Source organism: Phyllobates terribilis, unplaced genomic scaffold (assembly GCF_046119375.1).
Source record: "Phyllobates terribilis strain yellow unplaced genomic scaffold, ASM4611937v1 Scaffold_2__4_contigs__length_985480577, whole genome shotgun sequence".
Classification (NCBI taxonomy): Eukaryota; Metazoa; Chordata; class Amphibia; order Anura; family Dendrobatidae; genus Phyllobates; species Phyllobates terribilis.
Genome location: NW_027362762.1, coordinates 827,393,763 through 827,418,313, shown reverse-complemented (window position 1 = coordinate 827,418,313; position 24,551 = coordinate 827,393,763). Strand labels below are relative to the sequence as shown.

The 24,551-nt window shown below is 42.4% G+C and overlaps 1 protein-coding gene across 2 annotated transcripts in view; it reads left to right on the top strand.

Moving 5' to 3' along the window:
- LRWD1 (leucine rich repeats and WD repeat domain containing 1) overlaps positions 1-22,292 on the top strand; it is a 53,746-nt gene extending 31,454 nt beyond the window's left edge. For both annotated transcript variants that reach the window (XM_073667754.1, XM_073667755.1), the window contains 8 exons: positions 5,819-5,904; positions 8,631-8,838; positions 9,556-9,628; positions 9,797-9,937; positions 10,391-10,494; positions 15,169-15,330; positions 17,212-17,330; positions 21,768-22,292. In XM_073667754.1, the coding sequence (XP_073523855.1) occupies positions 5,819-5,904; positions 8,631-8,838; positions 9,556-9,628; positions 9,797-9,937; positions 10,391-10,494; positions 15,169-15,330; positions 17,212-17,330; positions 21,768-21,908 (1,034 nt within the window). In that variant the 3' untranslated portion in view covers positions 21,909-22,292. The remainder of the gene's footprint in view (positions 1-5,818; positions 5,905-8,630; positions 8,839-9,555; positions 9,629-9,796; positions 9,938-10,390; positions 10,495-15,168; positions 15,331-17,211; positions 17,331-21,767) is intronic.
- The last annotated feature ends 2,259 nt before the right edge of the window (positions 22,293-24,551 follow it).

The window sequence follows — 24,551 nt, the reverse complement described above, 5'->3', positions numbered from 1 at the left end:
GCTACCTATTACAGAAGAAAGGTGGGTCAGGGAATTAGTGTCTTCAGGATACAAAATAGAGTTCACTTCCAACCCACCAAACAGACTCCTTATATCTGTTCCCCCAAAATCGCCAGTAAAAGTTCGCGCCTTCCACCAAGCGGTCTCATCGCTTCTTCAAGCACGAGTCATAATACCTGTCCCCGCAGCCGAGCGCTTCCAGGGGTTCCGCTCCAATCTTTTCGTAGTCCCCAAGAAAGGAGGAGGGGTACGCCCCATACTAGACCTAAAACAACTCAACAAATATGTACGAGTACGTCACTTCTGTATGGAGTCCCTCCGGTCAATCATTGCATCCATGGAAAAAGGAGAATATCTCGCCTCCATAGACATACAAGATGCATACCTGCATATACCGATTGCACCTGCCCATCAGAGATTTCTCAGGTTCGCAATCGACCAGGACCACTACCAGTTCGTGGCTCTCCCGTTCGGACTCGCCACGGCTCCCAGAGTGTTTACCAAAGTCATGGCAGCCACCATGCACGTTCTACACTCCAGAGGCATAGTAGTCTTTCCATACCTGGACGATCTTCTCGTCAAGGCTTCTACCTTCAAGGACTGCGAGCTCAGTGTCTCAATCACAATCGACACCCTGAGTCACCTGGGTTGGTTAGTCAACCTACAAAGTCATCACCAACCCCAAACCAGTCTCTGACATTCCTGGGAATGCTATTCAATACCTCCAAGGGCCTAGTGCTTCTCCCCAAAGACAAGGCACTGCCTCTCCGTCTAGGAGTTCGCACCCTTCTCAGCAAACCCCCTCGATCTCTCCAGTTTGCCATGAGAGTCCTTGGCAGGATGGTGGCGGCAATAGAAGCGGTTCCATTTGCCCAGCTTCACCTCAGGCCTTTCCAACTAGATATTCTCAAGTCATGGGACAGGAACCCTTCTTCTCTCGACAGGAAGTTCCAGCTGACGTCGTCAACCAGGAAGTCCCTTCACTGGTGGCTCAACCGGACCTCTCTAACAAAAGGGAAATCTTTTCTCCCAGGTCAATGGAAGGTCCTGACCACCGACGCAAGCCTGTCGGGTTGGGGTGCAGTACACCTACACCACAGAGCACAGGGCAAGTGGTCCCCAGCGGAAGCAACCTTGCCCATCAACTTCCTGGAGATTCGTGCCATCCTCCTGGCGTTGAGAGCCTTCCATCACTTACTGGCAGCCTCTCACATCAGAGCACAATCGGACAATACCACAGCCGTGGCATATGTCAATCATCAAGGGGGAACCCGCAGTGCCAGAGCAATGCGAGAGGTGACACGCATCCTTCACTGGGCGGAGAAAACGAGCTCCATTATCTATGCGGTCCACATTCCGGGTGTAGACAACTGGGAAGCAGACGTTCTCAGCCGACAAGGAATAGACTCGGGAGAGTGGGCTCTCCATCCCGAAATCTTCCAACAGATCTGCCATCGTTGGGGCACTCCGGACGTGGACCTAATGGCGTCTCACCTCAATGCCAAAGTCTCCAACTTCATGGCCAGAACACGCGACCCGAGAGCGCTAGCGGCGGACGCCCTGGTTCAGGACTGGACCCAGTTCCAGCTCCTGTACATTTTTCCACCTCTCCCCCTGATTTCCAGAGTGGTGAGAAAGATCAAACAGGAGGGAGTTCCAACCATCCTAATCGCACCGGACTGGCCCAGGCGTACATGGTACGCCGACATCGTACGACTCACAGCAGACGTTCCCTGGCGTCTTCCCAACCTCCTGGATCTTCTGTCACAAGACCCGTTCTACCACCAGAACTTAGAGGCCCTCAATTTGACGGCGTGGCCATTGAGACCTGGGTTCTAACCCAGGCAGGTTTTTCGCCAGACGTCATTAAAACCATGATCAGAGCACGAAAACCAACCTCTGCCAAGATTTACTACCGTACCTGGAAAACTTTCTTTACCTGGTGCGAATCTCGTAACCAGACCCCACTCCCTTATTCCCTTCCCAGGGTACTCAGTTTTCTCCAATCGGGTCTGGAAGCCAGACTATCCCTGGCCTCCCTTAAGAGCCAGGTGTCAGCTCTTTCTGTGCTTTTTCAAAAGTGCATTGCTCATAAACCGCAAGTAAGAACATTTCTCCAGGGGGTTTCCCGATTGGTTCCCCCCTACAGACGACCTCTAGAAGCGTGGACCTCAACCTGGTGCTGACAGCATTACAGGAAACATCCTTAGAACCCCTTAGGGAAGTCCCACTCCGTCTTCTATCCCAGAAAGTGGTTTTCCTCGTGGCAATCACCTCTCTACGCAGGGTGTCTGAACTCACAGCACTCTCCTGCAGACAGCCCTTCCTGATTTTTTTCCAGGACAAGGTAGTCCTCCGTACGGTTCCATCCTTCCTTCCGAAGGTTGTGTCCAGCTTTCATCTCAATGAAGAAATTTCACTGCCATCCCTCTGTCCGGTCCCGGTTCATAGAGTGGAAAAGGCTTTGCATACGCTTGACCTTGTCAGGGCACTGCGTATCTATGTGTCTAGGACTGCGCCCTTCCGGAAGTCTACCGGAAAGCTACCCTTGCCAGGTGGATCAAATCCACCATACAAGAGGCCTACCGCCTCAAAAATTCGCCTATTCCAGCAGGTATTACGGCACATTCTACACGTGCGGTAGGGGCCTCCTGGGCCATTCGGCACCAGGCTTCGGCACAACAAGTGTGTAAGGCAGCCACCTGGACTAGCCTACACACGTTTACAAAACACTACAACATTCATACCCAGTCCTCAGCAGATGCGAGCCTGGGCAGACGTGTTCTGCAGGCGGCGGTGCCCCAATTGTAGGGACCCGTCTACACAATATTTGTCCATTGCTTCCCACCCAGGGACTGCTTTGGGACGTCCCAAGGTCCTGTGTCCCCCAATGAGGCAACAGAGTAAAGGAGATTTTTGTGTACTCACCTTAAAATCTCTTTCTCTTAGCCTCTAATTGGGGGACACAGCACCCACCCTTTGCCCGTTCCGGGGTGAAGTTGAGTTCTCATATTGGTTTTCCTTTGAGTTCTTACATAGTTGCCTTCTTATAGGCATGGTTATGTTATCTATGTTACGTTCCTCCTACTGCTTTTGCACAAAACTGGAGCAGGCTGATGCCGTCCGGGGGTGTATACTGCGGAGGAGGAGCCACTCTTAATCTTTTTCAGATAAGCTTAGTGTCGCCTCCTAGTGGACAGCAGCATAACACCCAAGGTCCTGTGTCCCCCAATTAGAGGCTAAGAGAAAGAGATTTTACGGTGAGTACACAAAAATCTCCTTTTTTGGAAATGTCATCCAGCATCTTACACTTCATTACATTCATACAATTTTTGTATCAAAGAAAATCAAGCACAACAACTCCTAAAAAATAAATAAAAATGAAAAATAAAAAAGTTTTGCAGGTAGAGGGTTCATTTATGCTACTCATGTTCATGCTTGTCGCTATTTTGTAGAAAAAAAAGACCACCACCTCTTGTACTGCTCATACAGTGCCTACAAGTAGTATTCAACCCCCTGCAGATTTAGCTGGTTGACACATGCGGAATTAACTTGGCATTGTGACATTTGTACTGTAGATCAGCCTGGAAGTGGGAAATGCACTGCAGCGAATTTTGTTTTTGGTTTTTTTTTGTTTTTTTTTTAAAAACGGTAAAAGTTAATTCAGAGTGTCATTTATTATTCAACCCCTCAAACCACAAGAATTCTGTTTGGTCCCCCAAAAGTATTAAGAAGTAGTTCAGGCACCAAGAATAATGAGCTTCACATGTGTGGATTAAAGATCTCTTTTGCCAGCCTTTTCTGACTATTTAAGACCCTCCCCAAACTTGTGAACAGCACTCAGACATGGTCAACATGGGAAAGACAAAGGAGCATTCCAAGGCCATCAGAGACAAGATCGTGGAGGGTCACAAGGCTGGCAAGGGGTACAAAACCCTTTCCAAGGAGTTGGGCCTACCTGTCTCCACTGTTGGGAGCATCATCCGTAAGTGGAAGGCTTATGGAACTACTGTTAGCCTTCCACGGCCAGGACAGCCTTTGAAAGTGTCCTCCCGTGCCGAGGCCAGGCTTGTCCGAAGAGTCAAGGCTAACCCAAGGACAACAAGGAAGGCGCTCCGGGAAGATCTCATGGCAGTGGGGACATTGGTTTCAGTCAATACCATAAGTAACGTACTCCACCGCAATGGTCTCCGTTCCAGACGAGCCCGTAAGGAACCTTTACTTTCAAAGCCTCATGTCAAGGCTCGTCTACAGTTTGCTCATGATCACTTGGAGGACTCTGAGACAGACTGGTTCAAGGTTCTATGGTCTGATGAGACCAAGATCGAGATCTTTGGTGCCAACCACACACGTGACGTTTGGAGACTGGATGGCACTGCATACGACCCCAAGAATACCATCCCTACAGTCAAGCATGGTGGTGGCAGCATCATGCTGTGGGGCTGTTTCTCTGCCAAGGGACCTGGCCATCTGGTCCGCATCCATGGGAAGATGGATAGCACGGCCTACCTGGAGATTTTGGCCAAGAACCTCCGCTCCTCCATCAAGGATCTTAAGATGGGTCGTAGTTTCATCTTCCAACAAGACAACGACCCAAAGCACACAGCCAAGAAAACCAAGGCCTGGTTCAAGAGGGAAAAAGTCAAGGTGTTGGAGTGGCCTAGTCAGTCTCCTGACCTTAACCCAATTGAAAACTTGTGGAAGGAGCTCAAGAATAAAGTCCACATGAGACACCCAAAGAACTTAGATAACTTGGAGAAGATCTGCATGGAGGAGTGGGCCAAGATAACTCCACAGACCTGTGCCGGCCTGATCAGGTCTTATAAAAGACGATTATTAGCTGTAATTGCAAACAAGGGTTATTCCACAAAATATTAAACATAGGGGTTGTATAATAATTGACCCACACTTTTATGTTTAAAATTTAATAAAATTCAACTGAGCAACATAACTTTTTGGTTTGTAAGATTTATGCTTCTGTTCATAAAACCTACTCTCGTTTGCAGTTTGAAGGCTCTAACTTATTTGCATCTTATCAAACCAGCTAAATCTGAAGGGGGTTGAATACTACTTGTAGGCACTGTATATAGCCTGAGGGTGATAACATGAAGAAAAGCTTCTGTATCCATCCCTGTGGTGACTGGAGGCTGTACATGGAGAAGGAGAGGAGTTACAGACTGGGCCAAGATTGAGCCCAGAAGGCTGAACCCAGCGTGCTGAGCTCTGGTCTTATCACTGTAGCTGCAGCAAGCATTTAAAGCCATGATATATTGTGTTCTTTTCTTTCTTCTTTTTTTTTTAAACATTGATGAGGTTAATCAATAGGTCAAATTCTGCCAGAATATTCCCTTTGTAATGAAGGTATTGTCAGAAAAAATTAAAGAGTTAACGCCTCTTTTGTAAGATCATACTGTTATGACCAGCCCATGTTGTCCTCTCTGCACAATGACCTCTGCACAGGTTACAGATCGTGACCAAAACACTCCTTTATGGAAGTCAACTGCAGTTACTTATGTTGTTAGCAGCAGTTCAGACATGTCATTTACAGCAAAGTAGGAAAACATGGCTACCCCTTATAATCATGTATAGAATATATAAGATTAGAAAAAATAATGTACTGGGCTATAATGTCAGTCTCATAGACTTTGAAAATGTGCCCACCACTCCATCCACCTGGAAAGACAGGACCACCCTTGTTCTCATGCTTCTATAGATAACTAATACATTTTGATTCTGGGAAAACCCAGTTGATATCCTCCAGTGTTGTTGATCCATAGGTGGCGCTATAAGATATGCTGATGAATGCTTTCTTTTTCAGTTATTGCCAGTTGTGGTGGAGGATCGGTCTGTGTAATTGATTGCGAGACTGGGAAAGTTCTGAAAAAGTATAAAGTTCCCGGAGAGGTAGGTGTGCCCTCTTTTTTATTTAATAAAAAATAAGAGTTTGAGGTATAAACACAGCAATATAGAAAGTACCTAATCATATGAGTACAGTGATGTCCACAAAAAAGTAAAAAGACACATTAGTATACAGCATATGAAAAAAGCATTTCCTTCAGATCTTGGCTATAAATGAAAACAACCCTTTCCCCCAACCTGCTTATTCTCACCACAACAACCCTTCACCCTTGTTGCAATGCAAACCAACACAAGTTCATATAAGTAAGGACCTATTTTAATTTTTCAGTGTTTAAGAATAGAGATTGTCTCCGGTGGTACAAGGATTATCCGAGAATAAACAGATTAATATCCCTAGTAAATGCTTCAGATACCACTGCTGGGCATCTCATCCAGTCTCCCCACTGCTTCCTGAATTTCGCTCTGGCCCCCCTTCTTAATGTAAACGTTTTTTCTCCATTAGAGTAGCAGTATTTAGGCACTGGACCATGTCCTCTATTGTGGGTGGAGTGTTGGACTGCCAATGTTTAGCAATTTCTTGTATGGTATAGAATTTTTTTATGGCCAGTTGTAATGGGGGAGAGGCTCCAATATCTCCCAAACACCCTAAAACACAAGATTTGGCATTCAGAGGCCGTTGAATGTTATATCTCACTGACCAGCCTAAACACGTTGTCCCATAATTCCCCAAGTCTGGAACATGACCAGAACATATAGACTAAATCTGCCTTTTCTTCACTACATGTTGGACACTGGCCATCCAATCTGAAGTTCATTTTTAGCATAATTTTGGGAGTCCTTTATGCTCTATGGATAAGAAATAATTGGGTTCTTCTCTGAGCCACATTAATAGACACCTTTCCAGGGGATTCCAAAATACCTACCTACCCATCCTTCCGAGGAAATGTGCCCTATATCCCTTTCCCATGTAGACCTGATCAAAGCCATAGGATCCCCTAAAATAGTGGATAGCAAAGATTTGAACATTAAAGAAATCAGGCCTCTAGTTGCTTTCGCTTGTAGAACATAGTCCAGAAGCGTGTTGGAAGAAATAGTAAGATCGGATATGCTTTCCTGGGCCCTTATAGCGTGCCTTAACTGCAGATATTTGTAGAAGTCAGAGTTTCGTCACTGGATCGCCTGTCTTAGGTGATCAAACATACAGAAGTGTCCGTCCAAATATAACTGATATAAATATATCAGCCCTTATTTCCTCCGTTCATTGAACCCTTCCAGATGACAGAGCTTCCTCAAGCCTGGCTTTTTTCCATATGGGAGTATATTTAGAATAGGCCCCCATACCTTACAGCGTTTTACACCTTGTGTATCAGGGTTAGGGCCTTACTGGATTTAGCTTTGCGTATATTTGACTCCAGGAGTTCCAAAATATCCCCTAACCCCTAGCTATTTAAGTACCGCAGCCCCTGCACCCATAGTCTTCTCCAGTGCCCACCCCCTGAAACATTGTAGGTAAGAGGCTAGAAAATGCCCCCATTCATTAGGAAAGGCTAAACTGCCCTGATCTTTGGGTAACTGTGTAACTTTTCCAGCTTTATTCTAGGGGTGCCTTTTTCCATGCCAGGTCCTGTAAGATATTACACATTTTTTTAAACCAGTGCTTTAGGATCCAAATGGGAGAATTATGAAGGGCATAGAGTACAGAAGGAATGAGGCACATTTTAATGAGGTTTGCTCTACCAGGGGATTCAAGTTTAAAGGGATATAGTGATCATCTTCACTGGTAACATAATTGCCTAGGTATTTGAACTTTTGCACCACCAGGATTCCTAAAGATTCATTTGGTCTAAAATGTACATTATTATCCAAGAGGAGCAAAGCCGGCTTCAATCAATTAATATTTAGGCCAGAAAAGACCCCAAATTTAGAAGAGGTATCCATTATTAGTGATGGCGATATTCATGTTATTAACAAATAACAACAAAAAAAACTGCATACAGGGTGATCCGTTCCTCTTTGCCACCATACTTAAAGCCCTAAATACCTGGGTGTTGCCTAATGATATAGGCCAAAGGTTCTATTGTAAAAGTGAAAAGCAGGGGCGGTAGAGGACAGCCTTGCCTTGTTCCCCTGCAAAGATCAAAACTCTGACATATCCCCGTTAGTTCTTATTCTAGCTGTCGGGGTCTTGTATTGTAGCATTACCCATTTGTTAAATTTACTCTTAAATCCCATTTCCCTTAGCACTGCCCACATACTGTATTTTTCGGATTATGAGACGTACTCTTTTTTTTTTTTTTCCCCTCAAATTTGCTGGGAAAATAGTGGTGCGTCTTACAATCCGAATGTAGCTTACAGGGGGTGCAGCTGCGGTGGAGCAGGGTCCTAGGAGGCAGGGTCGTTTCTGGCGGCGGCAGGAGTGGGGCAATGCTGCGGGCCCTGGGCTGGGAGGAGGGGGTGTTCTGCTGTGCGAGGCTGCAGCGGGCTCCGGGCATTCAGAAAATGTCAGGAGTTCCCGCACTTCCCATCCTTTTCACTTCAACCGATTTTGGGAAAATGGCGGCTGGAGGCATGCGCAGATTGAGATCTCAGCCTTTTTTTTTTTTTTCTTATAATGTGGAGGAATATTTTTGAGATGTTCTAGTGACACTTCTCTTACTATCAATGAGGGTCAGAGGTATTTTGAGCGGTTTACTGAGGTAGAAAACATGTGTCACAATCATTTTAAACCCTTAGTTTATTGGGCAGTATCTTATTTTCTTTATAAAATGTAGGAGTTCTTCGCTTTGGCATGGACAACTCTGACAATGATCTGTAACGAAGGACAGAAAAGAAGAATTAATGTTCTAGCAGCTGGTGGGAGATTTGGTGTTATAAAACTAATGGAGCCTAAAGTTGGATTATGCTATGGTGAGATAAAAGCGCATAAAAAGGCCATCTCCATCATGTGTTTCAGCCCCGCACAGGACACCTTCCTATTCAGTAAGTATACAGCCAGTAGTAGTGGTGGTGACGGGGGAGTGTATAGGAGACCTTCCCCCTTTTGGTTGAACTTTAAAAAATAAAAATTGACAAAAAAGCAACTTATTTAAAACTTGAAATCTGTAATTGTGTGGAGACTGAAGCTATGGAGCGGCAGGGATAAGTCCGATAAAGTACTTATTTCTAATAAGGTACTTATGATGATGAGGACTAGTGCAGTGGCAAGAGGCCTAGTGAAGCAAAGTGGTGTCCCGGGCAGCAGCCTGTATATTATTTTTCGCTAAGCTGCAAGATCTTTTGATAATTTGCGATCTTTCATTGCTTAGCGCAGAGAAGACTGTAAAGGTAATGTATCCTCTGCTGCTTTGGACATGGCTTTACTTCATTAGAAGAGTTTTCCTTGCTGCTTTACTGCCCATCACCATCATCAGTAGTGCTTTATCAGAGTTTTCCCTGCTTCTCTGCTGCACTTTAGTGTCTGTGACTTTTCCAGCTCTGATTACAGCAGAGATCAGGGTGACAGACGTGGACACTAAGTGCTGCCGAGGCGCAGGGAAAGCCTCTAATAAAGTAACACACTCCCCGGCACTAGTCTGCACATTATCTCTCCCGCCGCAGCCCTGAATATGATTTCTCTGCTCAGGACAGACGGATATCTTCCATGCTGTAAACATTGATCTATTTGTTATATTCATATATTTTTTTCTCTCTCATTAGCTGGATCTTATGACAAGAGAATAATATTATGGGACATAGGTGTTCCTGATCACGAATACAACTTTAGAGCCAGGTATGGAGTATATACACTAAGGCTATTTATGTATGGCTACATTATGTAAGAACTGTTGAGTTAAATACCTAACACGTATATGGGATGATCCATTTACCAATCCCAGAGTTCTAAGCTGAAGGCATCTACTTTGTTTGACGTCTCATTTTACCTTCCTCTGGTTTTCAGCCAGTTGCTCACCCTGGATACTACGTCTACGCCCCTGCGTCTGAGTCCAGTCCCAGCGAGCCCAGATCAGCACCTGATGGCTGCGTGTGAAGATGGTTGCTTTGTTTGGGACATAACCCTAAACAAGCAACAAGGAAAACGGTAATAATTCTGTTTTTCTGTTCCAAAAATGTTTTAGCAAACATTGTCTAGGTTTATAAATAAATATATCAGTTAAGTTGGCGTTCCCATTGTTCATTCTGTTCACATCAGCAACTTATCTGTTGCACCATGGACACTGTTGGTGCCCTATGGACCCGATTCTGTGTGGACTCTCCTTGCCACTTTTCCGGTAGTGTCCGTGTTCCTTCAGACTGGCAGGGCAATGTGGCTTTTTCATACTAGACTCCTTGACTTATTTAACTCAATGGCTCCATCAGGGTCATGTCTGAAGCCTGTTTACAGGGATTCCCATAGTCACCACAAATCGCAGTATGAATAGCCACTTAAATAGATGCTTATAGAATTGCCATAGTAAAATGTTTTAGAAAAGGGAAAAAAGTCAATGTGTAATAATTCAGTTTAACTCTTGTGTCATCATTTTATTTTACACAGCTCGTATGAAGTAGAGTTTAATTTCCCCATATACAATAAGGAATCCAAAGATTCAGATTTCCACATTGTGGACGGCTTGGCGTTTCTCAGCGATGATCTTGTAGGTACGTTTTACAAGACTTGTGTAAACATTGGAGTGATTTGTGTCCTTGAAAAAGTACATTAAAGGGCGTTCTGTAATATTTTTAAAATTGGCTAATAAAATGGCCATGTTGTAGCACATCCCTTTCACCGTTTACTAGGCACTATAGTGGATGAGCTTGGGATTGCAGTTTAGTCCTACACGGTTAAAGGGACTCTATTAGCACAAAGGTGGGGGAAAAAACGCTCAAATCTGTCGTCTTCAACACAAGAATGACTTGCCAGCACTGTGAGGTGTCCGATAATGTCTCTTTCTAGAGGGAAGGTGCGAAGGTAATAATAATCTTTATTTTTATATAGCGCTAACATATTCCGCAGTGCTTTACATACATTATGAATGAAGGTAGAATGAAAAGCAGAGGGAGACACCGAAAGATCGTGCTGAGCTTTCTAACAAGTATTTTGCCTCACTCCTCAGCTTGATTCACATCCATACAACTCAGGATTGCGTGGGAGAGATCATAGCCACTAGTCTCCTCCCACCAGCTCAGAGTAAATTGATAATTGAGTGAGAGAGACTGCAAAGGGGAAAACTGGTGAAATGCAGGATACAAGTCATATAATGGCAAGAAATCGTGTTATTCCTGGTTGGACACATGATTACTTATTCTGAAAATTTTCTTGAAAGTATAAATGCCCTTTAAGACTTAAAGGGGTTTTCCCACAAACAAAATTTAATTTTAATCCATGGCTGTGTCTGACTGTGTACGGATCATACCACAGCTCCTGGGCAGGGGAGGAAGTAAAAGACCATACTGATATGACAGCAGGGGATCACAGAGGATTCATTTTGTGAGGTAAAACATTTCACGACCTGTTTTTAAGCAATGTTTTACTTCACAAAATGAATCCTTTGTGATCCCCTGCTGTAATATCTGTATTGTCTTTTTCTCCCCCACCCTGCCCAGGAGCTGTGGTATGATCAGACCATGTTCCATACAAGGTCAGGCACAGCCATGGATTAAAATGAAATTTTGTTTGTGGGAAGACCCCTTTAAGGAGCTTGGTCAGTAGCTATGGTCTTCTCCCAAGAGGCAGCTTTAGCTATGTTGTCATAGGACCATGTTGATTCTGATTTGGAGTGCTTTTAGAAAAGGAGCTCCTGTTTTGTACACCATGATCAGTATAACTGTAATATTTTAGCACCAATTGGATATTTGGGAACTATGTAATTGAAGGCTTATTCAATGTTGACAGTGTTTTACAAAGCACAATATCTGCATGACTATTACTAATATAGAGTAGGTTTGTTTCTTGTAAGTTTGTGCTATTTTCTTCCATCTCCTCCTGTCCCACGTGCATCCAGCTTCAAAGCTGAATGGGCAGTTCTATTATGTGCATTTCCCAGCTGCACCCTACTCTTTTCAGTGCTGCAGGCCCTTTCCTCTGCTCTCGCGTGCTTCCTGATAGATGTCAACGTGGACACATTTTTTTTTTATTATGAATATGGTGACCATTGATGGGTTTGAATGTAATGACTCTGACCCGTTTTTTTTGACTCATACTCATTACCATTTTACAAACTCCTCATTTCTTTGGTTCATGGAGATCTTCAGAGCATGATTATGCATGCATAGCTGAGCATACCCGAACTATGTCCAGGCACAGCTGTCAGGGTAATGAGGATGCTGTGAGATGGGTCTAAGTGATGTTTTATTAGATACAACTCAGAAGTCTGCTTGCCTATTGTCCTGTAGCCCATCCCAGCCTTGTGCAGGTCTTCATTTTTGTCCCTGGTGTCTTTAGACAGCGCTTTGGTCTTGGCCATGGTGGAGAGGTTGGAGTGTGATTGTGTGTGTGTGTGGACAGATGTCTTTTATACAGGTAACGAGTTCAAACAGGTGCAATTAATACAGGTAACGAGTGCAGAGCAGGAGGCCTTCTTGGGCCATGGCCCCACTATCAGTATTCGGTCAGTATTTTTTCTCAGGAGTGGGTGATAAATGCAGAATTGGTGCACTTGTTTTTATCACCCACTCCTGGTTTTGGCTCCCACTCCTGAGAAAAAATACTGACCAAATACTGATGATGGTGGAGCCGTGGCATTAAAAAAAAACAAACAGAGAGACAGAATTCTCACTGGTTGGTAGGTGATCAAGTACAATTTTAATTATTTAAAAATCATACAATATTATTTTCTGTTTTTTTTTTTTAAGATTCTGTCTCTCACAGTTGAAGTCTACCTACGATAAAAATTACAGACCTCTCCATTCTTTGTAGGTGGGAAAACTTGCAAAATCAGCAGTGGCTCAAATACTTATTTTCTCCATTGTAGGCGCATCTGTTTTTCATGAATTGTACAGGGTCATTAAGTGCAATGGAGCTGGTATCAATGAGATCTTCCACATAGTGTAGCTGAGCTGTGCTTACAACCTGGCTGTCAAATGCTTATAATTTTTATTGCGATAGTGACAACATATTCCTCAGCACTTTACGTTATAGAGGGGACTTGTATAGACATTAAAGACAGAACAGAATAACACAACTCAACAGATACCAAAAGGTGTGAGGCCCTGCTTGCAAGCTTACAGTTTATATGAAATGTTTTATGAGGGTCATTAGGTGCATCTGAGCATCCTCAAACGACAGCATTACAATACAGAAAGACTAATCCATTGCAAGGAGCGTGTAACAAAAGCTTTGGGGGATGGGGAGGATCATTATTAGGCAAGTAATAGCTGCAAATCCAGTGCAGATTTAAAAATTAAGTTGTATTGGTACACATGAGCAAAACTACACAAATTGGAAACCACATTATGATTTTAGGAATATTTTTTTAAATAGAAAATATCAATTGGCTTTCTAATGGGGTTTAAAATCTAAATTCGTTAAAAGGGTTTTCTGGTCTAAAAAAAGCCTACAATCTCTGACTCGTGAATGTGTATTGCTCACACTGTCATGATTAGGGCTCACTCCCACTTGCAATTAAATCGGACTAATGCAATCAAATTAAAAATCAGATTGCATTTGTACCAATTTAATCCTATGCTCGTGTTCTCAATGGTGTTTTGTTTTTTTTCTGCTCCAATTGGATTGAAAAAAAAAACCAAAACACCACAGTATGCTGCGATTAAATGCTGGATTCAGATCGCACGCACCCATATAAGCCTGTGGGTGCGTGTGAAACATCGCAGTGCAATTCCTGCCGATGCCAGCTACAGAGTAGATGTATAAATTACTTTCTCCCTCTCCTCCGCAGCTGTGCTGTGATTCTCTCATGTAAGAGGATCGGAGCACAGAGCTCGCAGGAGCCGGGGGTCATTGGCATATCGCATCTGATGCTCTCAATGATTCGCTAGTGTGACTCCAGCCTAAGCCTGAATTCCCTGTGTGTATAGGCATGTATGCAATCTCATTCTAGTCTCATTCGGCAATTCTCTTTTGTTGAGAGAATCCGGATGAGACTAGTCTGCATGTGACTGCGAGTATGCAAATTGCACAGGCGATTTAGCGGAATCATGACTGCGAGCATCATGCGCTCATGATCCAGCAGTTGCATAATGACTGCAGACCTTTCTCTCTAGACTGAAAAGCCTATTAATCATCTTTCTTTGGATATAATATAAATGCATGAATCACTCTACATGCAATCTACGGCTTCAGACAAGCTGCTTATATCATCTTGTTTGTGTAGTAATATGGCTCAGAAATGGCATTAACAGGAAACTCAAAAAATGTCTACCCCAGTGATCACTAAAGACCATTAGTCAGCCTCTCATCAGATGGAAATGGCTTATTACAGAAAAAATGCATTACACTATTCAGTGACCATTGTATATTTGATGTGATATATATAGAGTAGCCTTTTGTACATGACTGTATACTTGGTGTGCCTTTTGATGAGAGATCCAGACAGGTTTTCCCAATCCTTTTTGGGATAGTTTAGTTCCTTGGGGCTAGATCCGATGCCATCATTGGCACCTAAAATATTGTGATACAGGCATATGTAGGACTGTTATACTGCTACAGAGTGGAAGCCATCACTTTATTATGTGCTAGTGATTTTTGGTTTCCTATCAAAGGTTATCTTCTGTTCTAAAGGGAACCAGTCCCCAGAAAAAACGCTGTTAATCTGCAGGTTAGTAGTGTTATAATGCTGTTGCGCCTGCACGTAGCCTAATGCTGCCAGGAGAAGACTAACTGTATTCTCTGTGGCAGCGTTCTGGTTTCATTCACTGGGGCAGTGGCGCTGCTGGTTCAGTTGCTGCTCGGAGTATAGAGAGCGGCGGCTGTAACCGCGCCCCGACTGACTGCAGCTCCTAATGCAGAGGGAGTGTCAGTCAGTGCCGGGGGCGTGGTTACAGCCGTCACTCTCTATACTCAGAGTGGTTACGACCAGCACTTGCTCTGCCACCGTGACTGAAACCAGCTAAGTTCAGGCACCAAGCAGGTTAATAATGCCATATCTGCAGGTTAATTTTTCTGGTGACAGGTTCCCTTTTTAAAGCGCAAAATGATAAAAAGTAACCAATGCTATTTTAAATGGAGAATTGACAAGAGCCAAAAGCGGATTGAGCTATGAATACCCCTTAAAGTCATACATGCATGTATTTTAGATGTGTCAATTTTAACAGATTCAACACAAAAATAAATGAATGGGCTGGTAGTGTACTGTAATAACTTTTTTTTTTTTCCAGTTTCTAAAAGTGCAATGCAAGGATCTATATACATATGGAGCTGGAAGAAATCTTTTCAGAGACCAAAGTCTAAAAGTAGTAGAAAAGCAGAAGCCCACATATTGGCAGAACTGAAATGGTCAGAGACAGATCTGCCTTACCTTGCCCCAACAACATCTATAGGTAAGGTGCACCTTTACCACAGACTCAGGACCGTTTCATGTGTCCATTTTTTTTATTGCATATAAGATAAACTAAGACTGTGTGCCCACGATGTGGATTTAATGCGTTTCCACAGCGGCATTTCCGCCGCGGAAGTGCATTAAAATCGCTTGTTAAGATGTCTGCCATGTTTCCCACTGATAATCCGCATGTGCTGTGCACATGCTGCGGAAATTTCTGCTGCGGATTATCATTCCGGAAAAATCCACAGCACAACCAATTTGGGCGCGATTTCACGGCAAAATCGTGCCCATTGACTTGCATTGAACCGCATAAAACCTGCATGTATAAATCTATACATGCGGATTTTATGTGGTTCAATGCGCGGATGGTACCCGGGTCTGTAGAAGAGGAGACTGTCATCCGACCCAGATACCATCGTACCCGCAAGTTTTAAAAAGAATTAAGTAAAACATGAAAAAAATTATTCATACTCACCTCTCCGGCGGCCCCCAGTCTCCTCCCAGCGGCGATCCTCTCTCCTCAGCGGCCCGCGGTGTACTGGCAGGACCTGCGGTGACGTCATTTAATCAGCTGATGGTGACGCGACCATCACCTGACCGCTGTCAGCGGTCAGGTGATGGTCGCGTCACCATCAGCTGATTAAATGACGTCACCGCAGGTCCTGCCAGTACACCGCGGGCCGCCGAAGAGCTGAGCATAAGGTTTTTTTTTTTTTTAGTTTTTTTTTTTACTTGTTTTTTTTAGTATAGATGCACAATTTGAAAGTAGAATTCTTCTCATAAGTTGGTCACACAATATAAATCCATGCCAGTTGCATGGATTTATATTGTGTGACCAACTTGTCAAGCCCTTTTACAAATGCGATTTAAAAAAACGCAAGCATAAACGCATGTAAAAACGCTTAAACGCATGTTAAATCCGCATGCATTTTTTCTGCCAGGGAGAGGAAAAAACGCTCAGGAAATTTCTGCTTCAAATCTGCATCGTGAGCACATACCCTAATTGATTTTCATTTGACACTGGCATTTGTTGTTCTCGTGTGCAAAAAATAAAAATCTATGAACAGTATTCTGATGACTCACAGATTGTATCTGTGTACTGTACGGGTTATTTTTTGTTTTTGAAGGCAAATGGTTAATTATTTTTTTTTGGGAGGAGGACTGCGAATCGGTCTGAAAAAACATAAAAGGATACACGAATAAACCCATAGACCATAATGGGTATGTGTTCTATCTATAAAAATACACAGAACTCATAGGAGAAAATCGGATGTGTGAAAGGAGTCAAATTAAATAATTCAACTAATACAGTGACAATTAAAACAACTACCAAAAAAATAATTCACAAGACCTCAGCACTTCATAGGGGAATTCCCATATCTAAAAATGATCACATCAATTGGATTTATCATCACTTTGTGATTGGTGGGGGTCCAGCCTCAGGAATCCTGACCATCTGAGAAAAAGAAGGGCAGAAGTGGTTTAGCACTGTGCCCCTTCACCTGCCCATTGGCAGCTAGCTGCAGTTATCTGTACAGTGAGATGGCCGGAGAGTCGCTGAGCAGGGAAAACTTAGAACCGGATAAAGTGTTACATCAGCACTGTAATCCCTTTATTCTCAGGATTGTTGGGAGTTCCAGAGGGTAGGGTTATCCTTGTCTTTTCCCATTTTAAAATGGCACTTCTCTAGGATATACCATCACTTTTAAAATGGCAGACCCTTTTTACCTGCTAGTTTTTCCACAGTACTGTTAATCTTTTTAGCCATTAAATTCAGTCATGAATCAAAATATTTAGTAAAAGAGAAACATTCATCCATTATAGCAAATTAATTGTGTTGATGAATGCGTGATTAAAAATAATTTTACTTCTTTTACAGATGGACACTGTGTCATGTGTGGTGATGAAGCTGGAAAGATATGGATATATGATCTTGAGTCTTGCAAGGCTGAATTAGAAAAAGGTGTACCGTGCAAGGCTTTAAAGGAGCCGACAAAGGTGTGTAAGCTTGGAGCGCATTCTTCTGCCATGTTTGGCTCATGTTGACATTTATACTGTGTATATATGAGGAATACAATTAGTTTCTCTATACATTGTTCTGGTTAGCTAATGATGACTGGCAGCACTCTGGATGCACACACACATCCAGCCTATATTACAGAGATAAACGCTCCCACAAAAGAAAGAGATGAAACTTAGATCAGGCTGCAAGCTCCATATCAGGGATTTGAAAATGAATGAAGATTGCAGACTTAGGGCTCATGCAGATGTGTATAAATCAGACGTGTGCTGTCCGATTTTTTTTTTTTTTTTTTGATCGTATAGCACACGCACGGCACACTGACCCATGTTACTCAATAGAGCTGTTCACATAAGCTATTTTTCTTTCATTCTGACTGTTCGTAAGAAAAAAATAGCAGCATGCACTACTTTTTTTGCGAATGTCGGATGAGACTCTCCCATTCAAGTCTATGGCTGTGTTAAGAAAACAAAGAAGAATCAACGGATCCCACACAAAACATCCGTGGCATTCAGTGGTGTGGGTGGGGTTATACAGAGTTCAGCATTCAGAGAGCTGGCAGATCTGCAGCAAATAAAACTGTGATTTGATTAAAACTGTACTAAGCAGCCCAGTAAGTGATCTATTGCTGAACTCATGGTCTCTGCCCTTACTTTATGCTGCACTCAGACAACATAGCAAAAACCGGGTGACACATTACCTTTAACTAAAAGTAGCCACTATTATGTAAAAGTCATGTTTTCATAGCCATTAAATCCACTGTGGAAATAGAACACAAATGTAACTGGTCATTACAGCTGATGCTATTTTTTTCCTACAAGGTTTTACTGCAGGATGTCTAAACCGCGCAGTCACCTGTCATAAAGCAAACGAGCTGCAAATCTAAGTAAATAACATTATCCTTCCCATTATATGTTTTTGAAGCATGTGAAAGAATTTGGTTCTTTCATGTATTCGGTTTACACTTCGCAATGAAGTAAAGTTGTTGAATGCCTGCCAATATATTCTCTTGGACTGGTGCCTATTCCTTCTTGTTACATCAGTGCACATTGAATATATGACATGGTGGGTGTAGTACCATGAGACCTGCCCTTTTTGGTGACTGAAGAAACCTTTTAATATTTATTATTATTAGCCCCATTTATTCCATGACGCTTTACATGTAATATGCTGTGTTTCACAGTGTTTGTGGCGTAAAATCCCTGAATGGCATGAATTGGTAGCAGTCTGCTATAGGTGTTAATGTAATGGAAGCCATAGTGACCGTATGAACAGATTCGGTCACTTTTACGATAAGCACTTCTACCCTTAAGACATGATATACTCAGGGGCGTAACACTGTGTGAACATGACCGGGCCCATGCAGAAAGGTGGCCCGCCGACAATGGCGCCCATTTCAGCTGTCTGAGCGTCATCTGACACACATTCAGCTGAAGTGTATTGTGGTGCAGACACCCACCGGGTCCCTGCACCGCAGTACATGCCGCTGGCCAATCGGAGTACTGCAGCTGACGTTGGCATGCCCGCCACCTGCTGCACATGGCAGTGACTTCATACGCTGCCAGTGGCTGGGACGCTGAAGTCAGCTGCCGGACTCTCCGTCGTTATGGAGGGTGCCCCACATCGTGGGAGCGGAGGAAGGTGAGAACAATCCTTTTTTTTTTTGTTTTTTATGTGCTGCAAAAGAGCAGTGCAATGGAGTACATTATAATAGGAAGAGGCTCAGGATGGGCAACATTTCTTACAGGATGGGGCAAGGGCAGAGGACATTATTACATGGGGGCGAATACATAAAGGTGCTTCTCACAAAATTAGAAAATCATCAAAAAGTTAATTTATTTCAGTTCTTCAATACAAAAAGTGAAACTCATATATTATATATAGTCATTACAGAGTGATCTATTTCAAGTGTTTATTTCTGTTAATGTTCATAATTATGGCTTACAGCCAATGAAAACACAAAAGTCATTATCTCAGTAAATTAGAATACTTTATAACAACCGCTTGAAAAATGTTTTTAAAATCCTACTGACTTGTATGTTCAGTAAATGCACTCAATACTTGGTCGGGGCTCCTTTTGCATCAATTACTGCATCAATGCGGCGTGGCATGGAGGCGATCAGCCTGTGGCACTGCTGAGGTGTTATGGAAGCCCAGGTTGCTTTGATAGCAGCCTTCAGCTCGTCTGCATTGTTGGGTCATCTTTCTCTTGACAATACCCCATAGATTCTCATAGTCAGGCGAGTTTCCTGCCAATCAAGGACAGTGATACTGTTGTTTTTAAACCAGGTATTGGTACTTTTGGCAGTGTGGACAGGTGCCAAGTCCTGCTGGAGAATGACATTTCCATCTCCAAAAAGCTTGTCGGCAGAGGGAAGCATGAAGGGCTCTAAAATTTCCTGGTAGGCGGCTGCGCTGACTTTGGTCTTGATAAAACACAGTGGACCTACACCAGCAGATGACATGGCTCCCCAAACCATCACTGATTGTGGAAACTTCACACTAGACCTCCAGCAGATTGGATTGTGGCCTCTCCACTCTTCCTCCAGACTCTGGGACCTTGATTTCCAAATGAAATGCAAAATTTACTTTCATCTGAAAACAACACCTTGGACTACTGAGCAACAGTCCAGGTCTTTTTTTCCTTGCCCCAGGTAAGGAGCTTCTGGCGTTGTCTATTGGTCACGAGTGGCTTGACACAAGGAATGTGACACTTGTAGCCCATGTCCTGGATACGTCTGTGTGTGGTGGCTCTTGAAGCAATGACTCCAGCAGCAGTCCACTCCTTGTGAATCTCCCCCAAATGTTTGAATGGCCTTTTCTTAACAACCCTTTCAAGGCTGTGGTTATCCCGGCTGCTTGTGCACCTTTTTCTACCATACTTTTTCCTTCCACTCAACTTTCCATTAATATGCTTGGATACAGCACTCTGTGAAGAGCCAGCTTCTTTAGCAATGACCTTCTGTGGCTTACCCTTCTTGTGCAGTGTGTGTATGACTGCCTTGTGTAAGTAAAAGAGAAAAGAACCACATGCACGGAGCAGCACACTTCTATATATAAAAGGTATAATTTTATTCCAGAAACTTCGTGGACAAAACATTGAAAAACATTTAAAAAGTATATAGACACAAAGGGGTCTGGCCCTCATGACTGCTTAAGTTAATAGATGATCACCAATACAGATAGTGCAATAAATAGACAATGCTCTGTATATCATGCAATAAATACATGCGTATATAGCATATCAAAATACACAGATAGAATTTACAGAAGGGAGTCCATGAACACTGTAAAGGATAAACCAGAAAAAACAATAGCCACAACTTGATTTTTTTTTTTTTTGCCACCTAATCATCAAGGTTTGTGCAATATAAGAGCCCAATGTATAATATAAATGGGTAATATCAAATCCTTAATGCTCCTGCAAAATAGCACAATAGTCTTAAAAGGTATTCTTATATAAAATCCCAATAATGCAAAAGGTCTCTTATTATCAATATACAGGGAAAAATATCCGAAATAAATACTATCTATAGCCTATATTCAGCGTAAGGTAGGTATATCACTTGATCTGACCCATCTGCATATATCTAGATATAACACATCCGCATATACAGGATGTAATGCCCAGCGGAAAGAGATGTAGACGGGTGTACCCCGTCAGTGTGGCTAGTGCTAAAGTATACCAGTCATGTGGAAAGGATGAAGGACCAGAGCCCCATGCACACGCATGTCTCCGCGCAGCTTCGTCACTCAACGTTCCATTAATATGCTTGGATACAGCACTCTGTGAACAGCCAGCTTCTTTAGCAATGACCTTTTGTGGCTTACCCTCCTTGTGGAGTGTGTCAATGACTGCCTTCTGGACATCTGTGAAGTCAGCAGTCTTCCCCATGATTGTGGAGCCTACTGAAACAGACTAAGGGACCTTTTTAAATGCATAGGAAGCCATTGCAGGTGTTTTTTGTTATTTCAATTTACTGAGATAATGACTTTTGTGTTTTCATTGTCTGTAAGCCATAATCATCAACATTAACAGAAATAAACACTTGAAATTGATCACTCTGTTTGTAATGACTCTATATAACGAGTTTCACTTTTTGTATTGAAGAACTGAAATAAATTAACTTTTTGATGATATTCTAATTTAGTGAGAAGCACCTGTATATATCTTTATAGGATCAAGAATGCTGAAAGGGCTCATACATCTGTTCAACATATGTAGGTGGGTGCACAGGTCCAAATTTTGCATCAGGGCCCATTGGACTCCAGTTATGCCACTGTGCACACGATCACAGTAATATAAGAATGCAGTACTGTATCATAGCTCTTGTATTAGATACATCTGTAGAATGCATTAGCGATTGTTCAAATGTATCTTACCATTATACAACATTTTCTTTCTATTCTGACAGATTATAGACTGGCCATACCCTGTTACAAGAAAAGAGAAGGTGGGAGAATCTGTGATTAACACCGTGCTTGTGGACCCCGGGATGGAATACTTAGTGGCTTTAACTGACAAAAATATTATTGCTATATGGAAAATACTGTGATTTAAAAATATATATATTTTAATTGTACAATGAATTTCCCAGTGGAAAAGACTTAGTTTTACTGATTTTTATTTTTAAATGATTTTTTACATATATATATTTTTTATATTATATAGTACAGTTTACAATTCTCACACCAGAAATGACTTGTACATGTTAGATGTTTGTATATGTGTGATAACTTTTTAAGAACATTTTTAAAAATCTCAGTCTAATTTTTTTTTCTCAGTTTAAACTCTTGCAGAAAATTTGAGGATTATTATTCTGGTAATCTTGTTTTCATTTTGTTCACTGCATGCTAAACCAGAAAGAAGAGTCTAAATGTGATTACTTCTGTGGAACGTTTACACAGATCAATGTGTTGTATTAAAAGCCACCACCGGAAACATTAAAGGTTCACATTTACCATTCATACTCGTAATGAAGTTCTTTCTTTCATTGGTTGCAATCAAGAGTGTGTATGTGTTCATCTATGATGTGATATGTTATGGGTTTGTTCATCAAGACTAAGTTCCCAGGAAGAGTATTTTGTGCGTTCTATTGATATTGCAGATTTTCTGCACCAATTGAGTTACCTGCATTTTTTCATTGCGATTTTGAGTGTTTTTTTTTTCTTTACATTTGTTTTTATCGCATTTTTTTTTTTTTTTTTACTGAAAGCTGCTTCTAAAGCCGCGTTGTTTTGGAAACTTCCCATTACTTAGCTGTGTGAAAACTTTATTGATAAAACATGGGCAGATTGCATGTGTTTTTAATTAATTTCCACTCTGGAAACGCAGTAAAATTGCATAGGTGTTATTCCTTATTCATTTATTTTTTTTTTACCTGCTGATTGTCCTCATCACATTCAAGTTTATGAAACACATATTTACTACAAAAAAAATGACATCTGAATCCCACTTACTTTGCTGGGAAAATACACAGCATAAAAAAACAAAACAAATACTCTGTGGGAACTTGGCATAAGTCACAGAGAAAATCTGCATCTGCTAGAATGAAAGACATTGAGCTTTTCTAGCGTGTCAGCCACATTTAGATGTGACGAATATCTTTGAATTAAAAGGAAAAAAGCCAGTATTATCCTTTTTACTTGCTTTCTCTAACAGCTGAGAGAATAGCCCAATGAGTAGCCGTAATGTAGCTAGGGCAAGAGAGTTTGTAATTTTAGTGGATTCTATAGTCAGAAAAACAATAAATATTTGACAAAGCCACCTAAACCGAATGGTTTGCAGTTTTCCTTATGCCAGGGTTCGGCATGTGATGGTAAAGATTGATAAATTACTGCGTGGGGCTGGTGGTGACCCAGCTGTCGTGGTCCATGTTGGAACCATTGACAGAATAGGTGGAGGAATCAGTATGTAAATTATTTTTAGGGTATTAGGTTGCAAGCTGAAGAGACAAACCGGTGTGATGCGCGTCACAGGAGAGTCAGCTTGAACTTTGGCAGGTAAGTGCACGGCAGAAGGATTTGGGTTTGTAGAGCACTGGGAAAATGGATTGTGGAGGGAGGCTTAGTAGTAGATGGGAGTATATGGGGAGATCCTCGCTCAATTCACGTGTACTGAGCAAGGCTGAGAACGTCTAGTCGGAATGTTGCTGGATGTAAATCGCATACTTGAGGTCACATTAAAGGGGTTGTCTACTACTAGGCCAACCCCTACTTGATCTAAATGTTTTGGCCCCAATAAAATAAAAAAAGCTTATACTCGCTCACCTCACATGTGGGCGCCTTTCCAGCTATGTTGGCACTCGCGGTCCTGAGGCCCCTGTGCGGTTGTTGTGACACGTGACCCTGGCGCCCAATCAGCCTCCACCTTCTGTCAAATTTGAACATGAAGAGGAAGTCCGGGCTGCAGTTGATCTGACTTCCTCTTCATGTTCAGTTTGCCCGAAGGCGCCGATATTGACGGCAGCGCTGATTGGGCGCCGGGCTCACGTGTCACAACAACCCCACGGGAGCTCTGGGACCTCGAGTGCCAACACTGCTGGAACAGCGCCGGCATGGGAGGTGAGGAAATAAAAAGCTTATCTGGGCCAAGCATGGGGTATGAGAAGGAGTTGTCCAAATAGTGGACAACTTCTTTAACACTCTCTCTCGGTAGCAAAACTGGAGAATCCTGACAGTGTGCGGTGTGCTTGCTGTAAGGATTCAAAAGTCTGAGGTCTGTTTAGCTCAGACTAAATAGCAGTATACAATGCCAAACAGCAGCTTCAAAGGTTTCTTGTCCTGTAATTAAAAAGATTCATGGACTCGCGGGACATAATACTGCCACTTAAAGCATTTAGTGCAGCCTCATCTGGAATATGCAGGTCCATTCTTGGCACTAGTTAATAGAAAGGATGCCCTGGAGTTGGAAAAGGTACTAAGGGAAATAAAAGTGATAAGGGGTCATTGAGGATCTTGATTATGAGGGAAGATTAAAATAATTACATGTATTCTTTTACATATTCTTTTGAAGAGGGAACTTGATTGACTTGTACAAGTACAGCGGTGTGAAAATATTTGCCCCCTTCCTGATTTCTTATTCTTTTACATGTTTGTCAGACTTAAATGTTTCAGATCACAAAACAAATTTAAATATTTGACAAAGAACACAAGTAAACACAAAATGCAGTTTTTAAATTAAGGTCTTTATTAAGGGA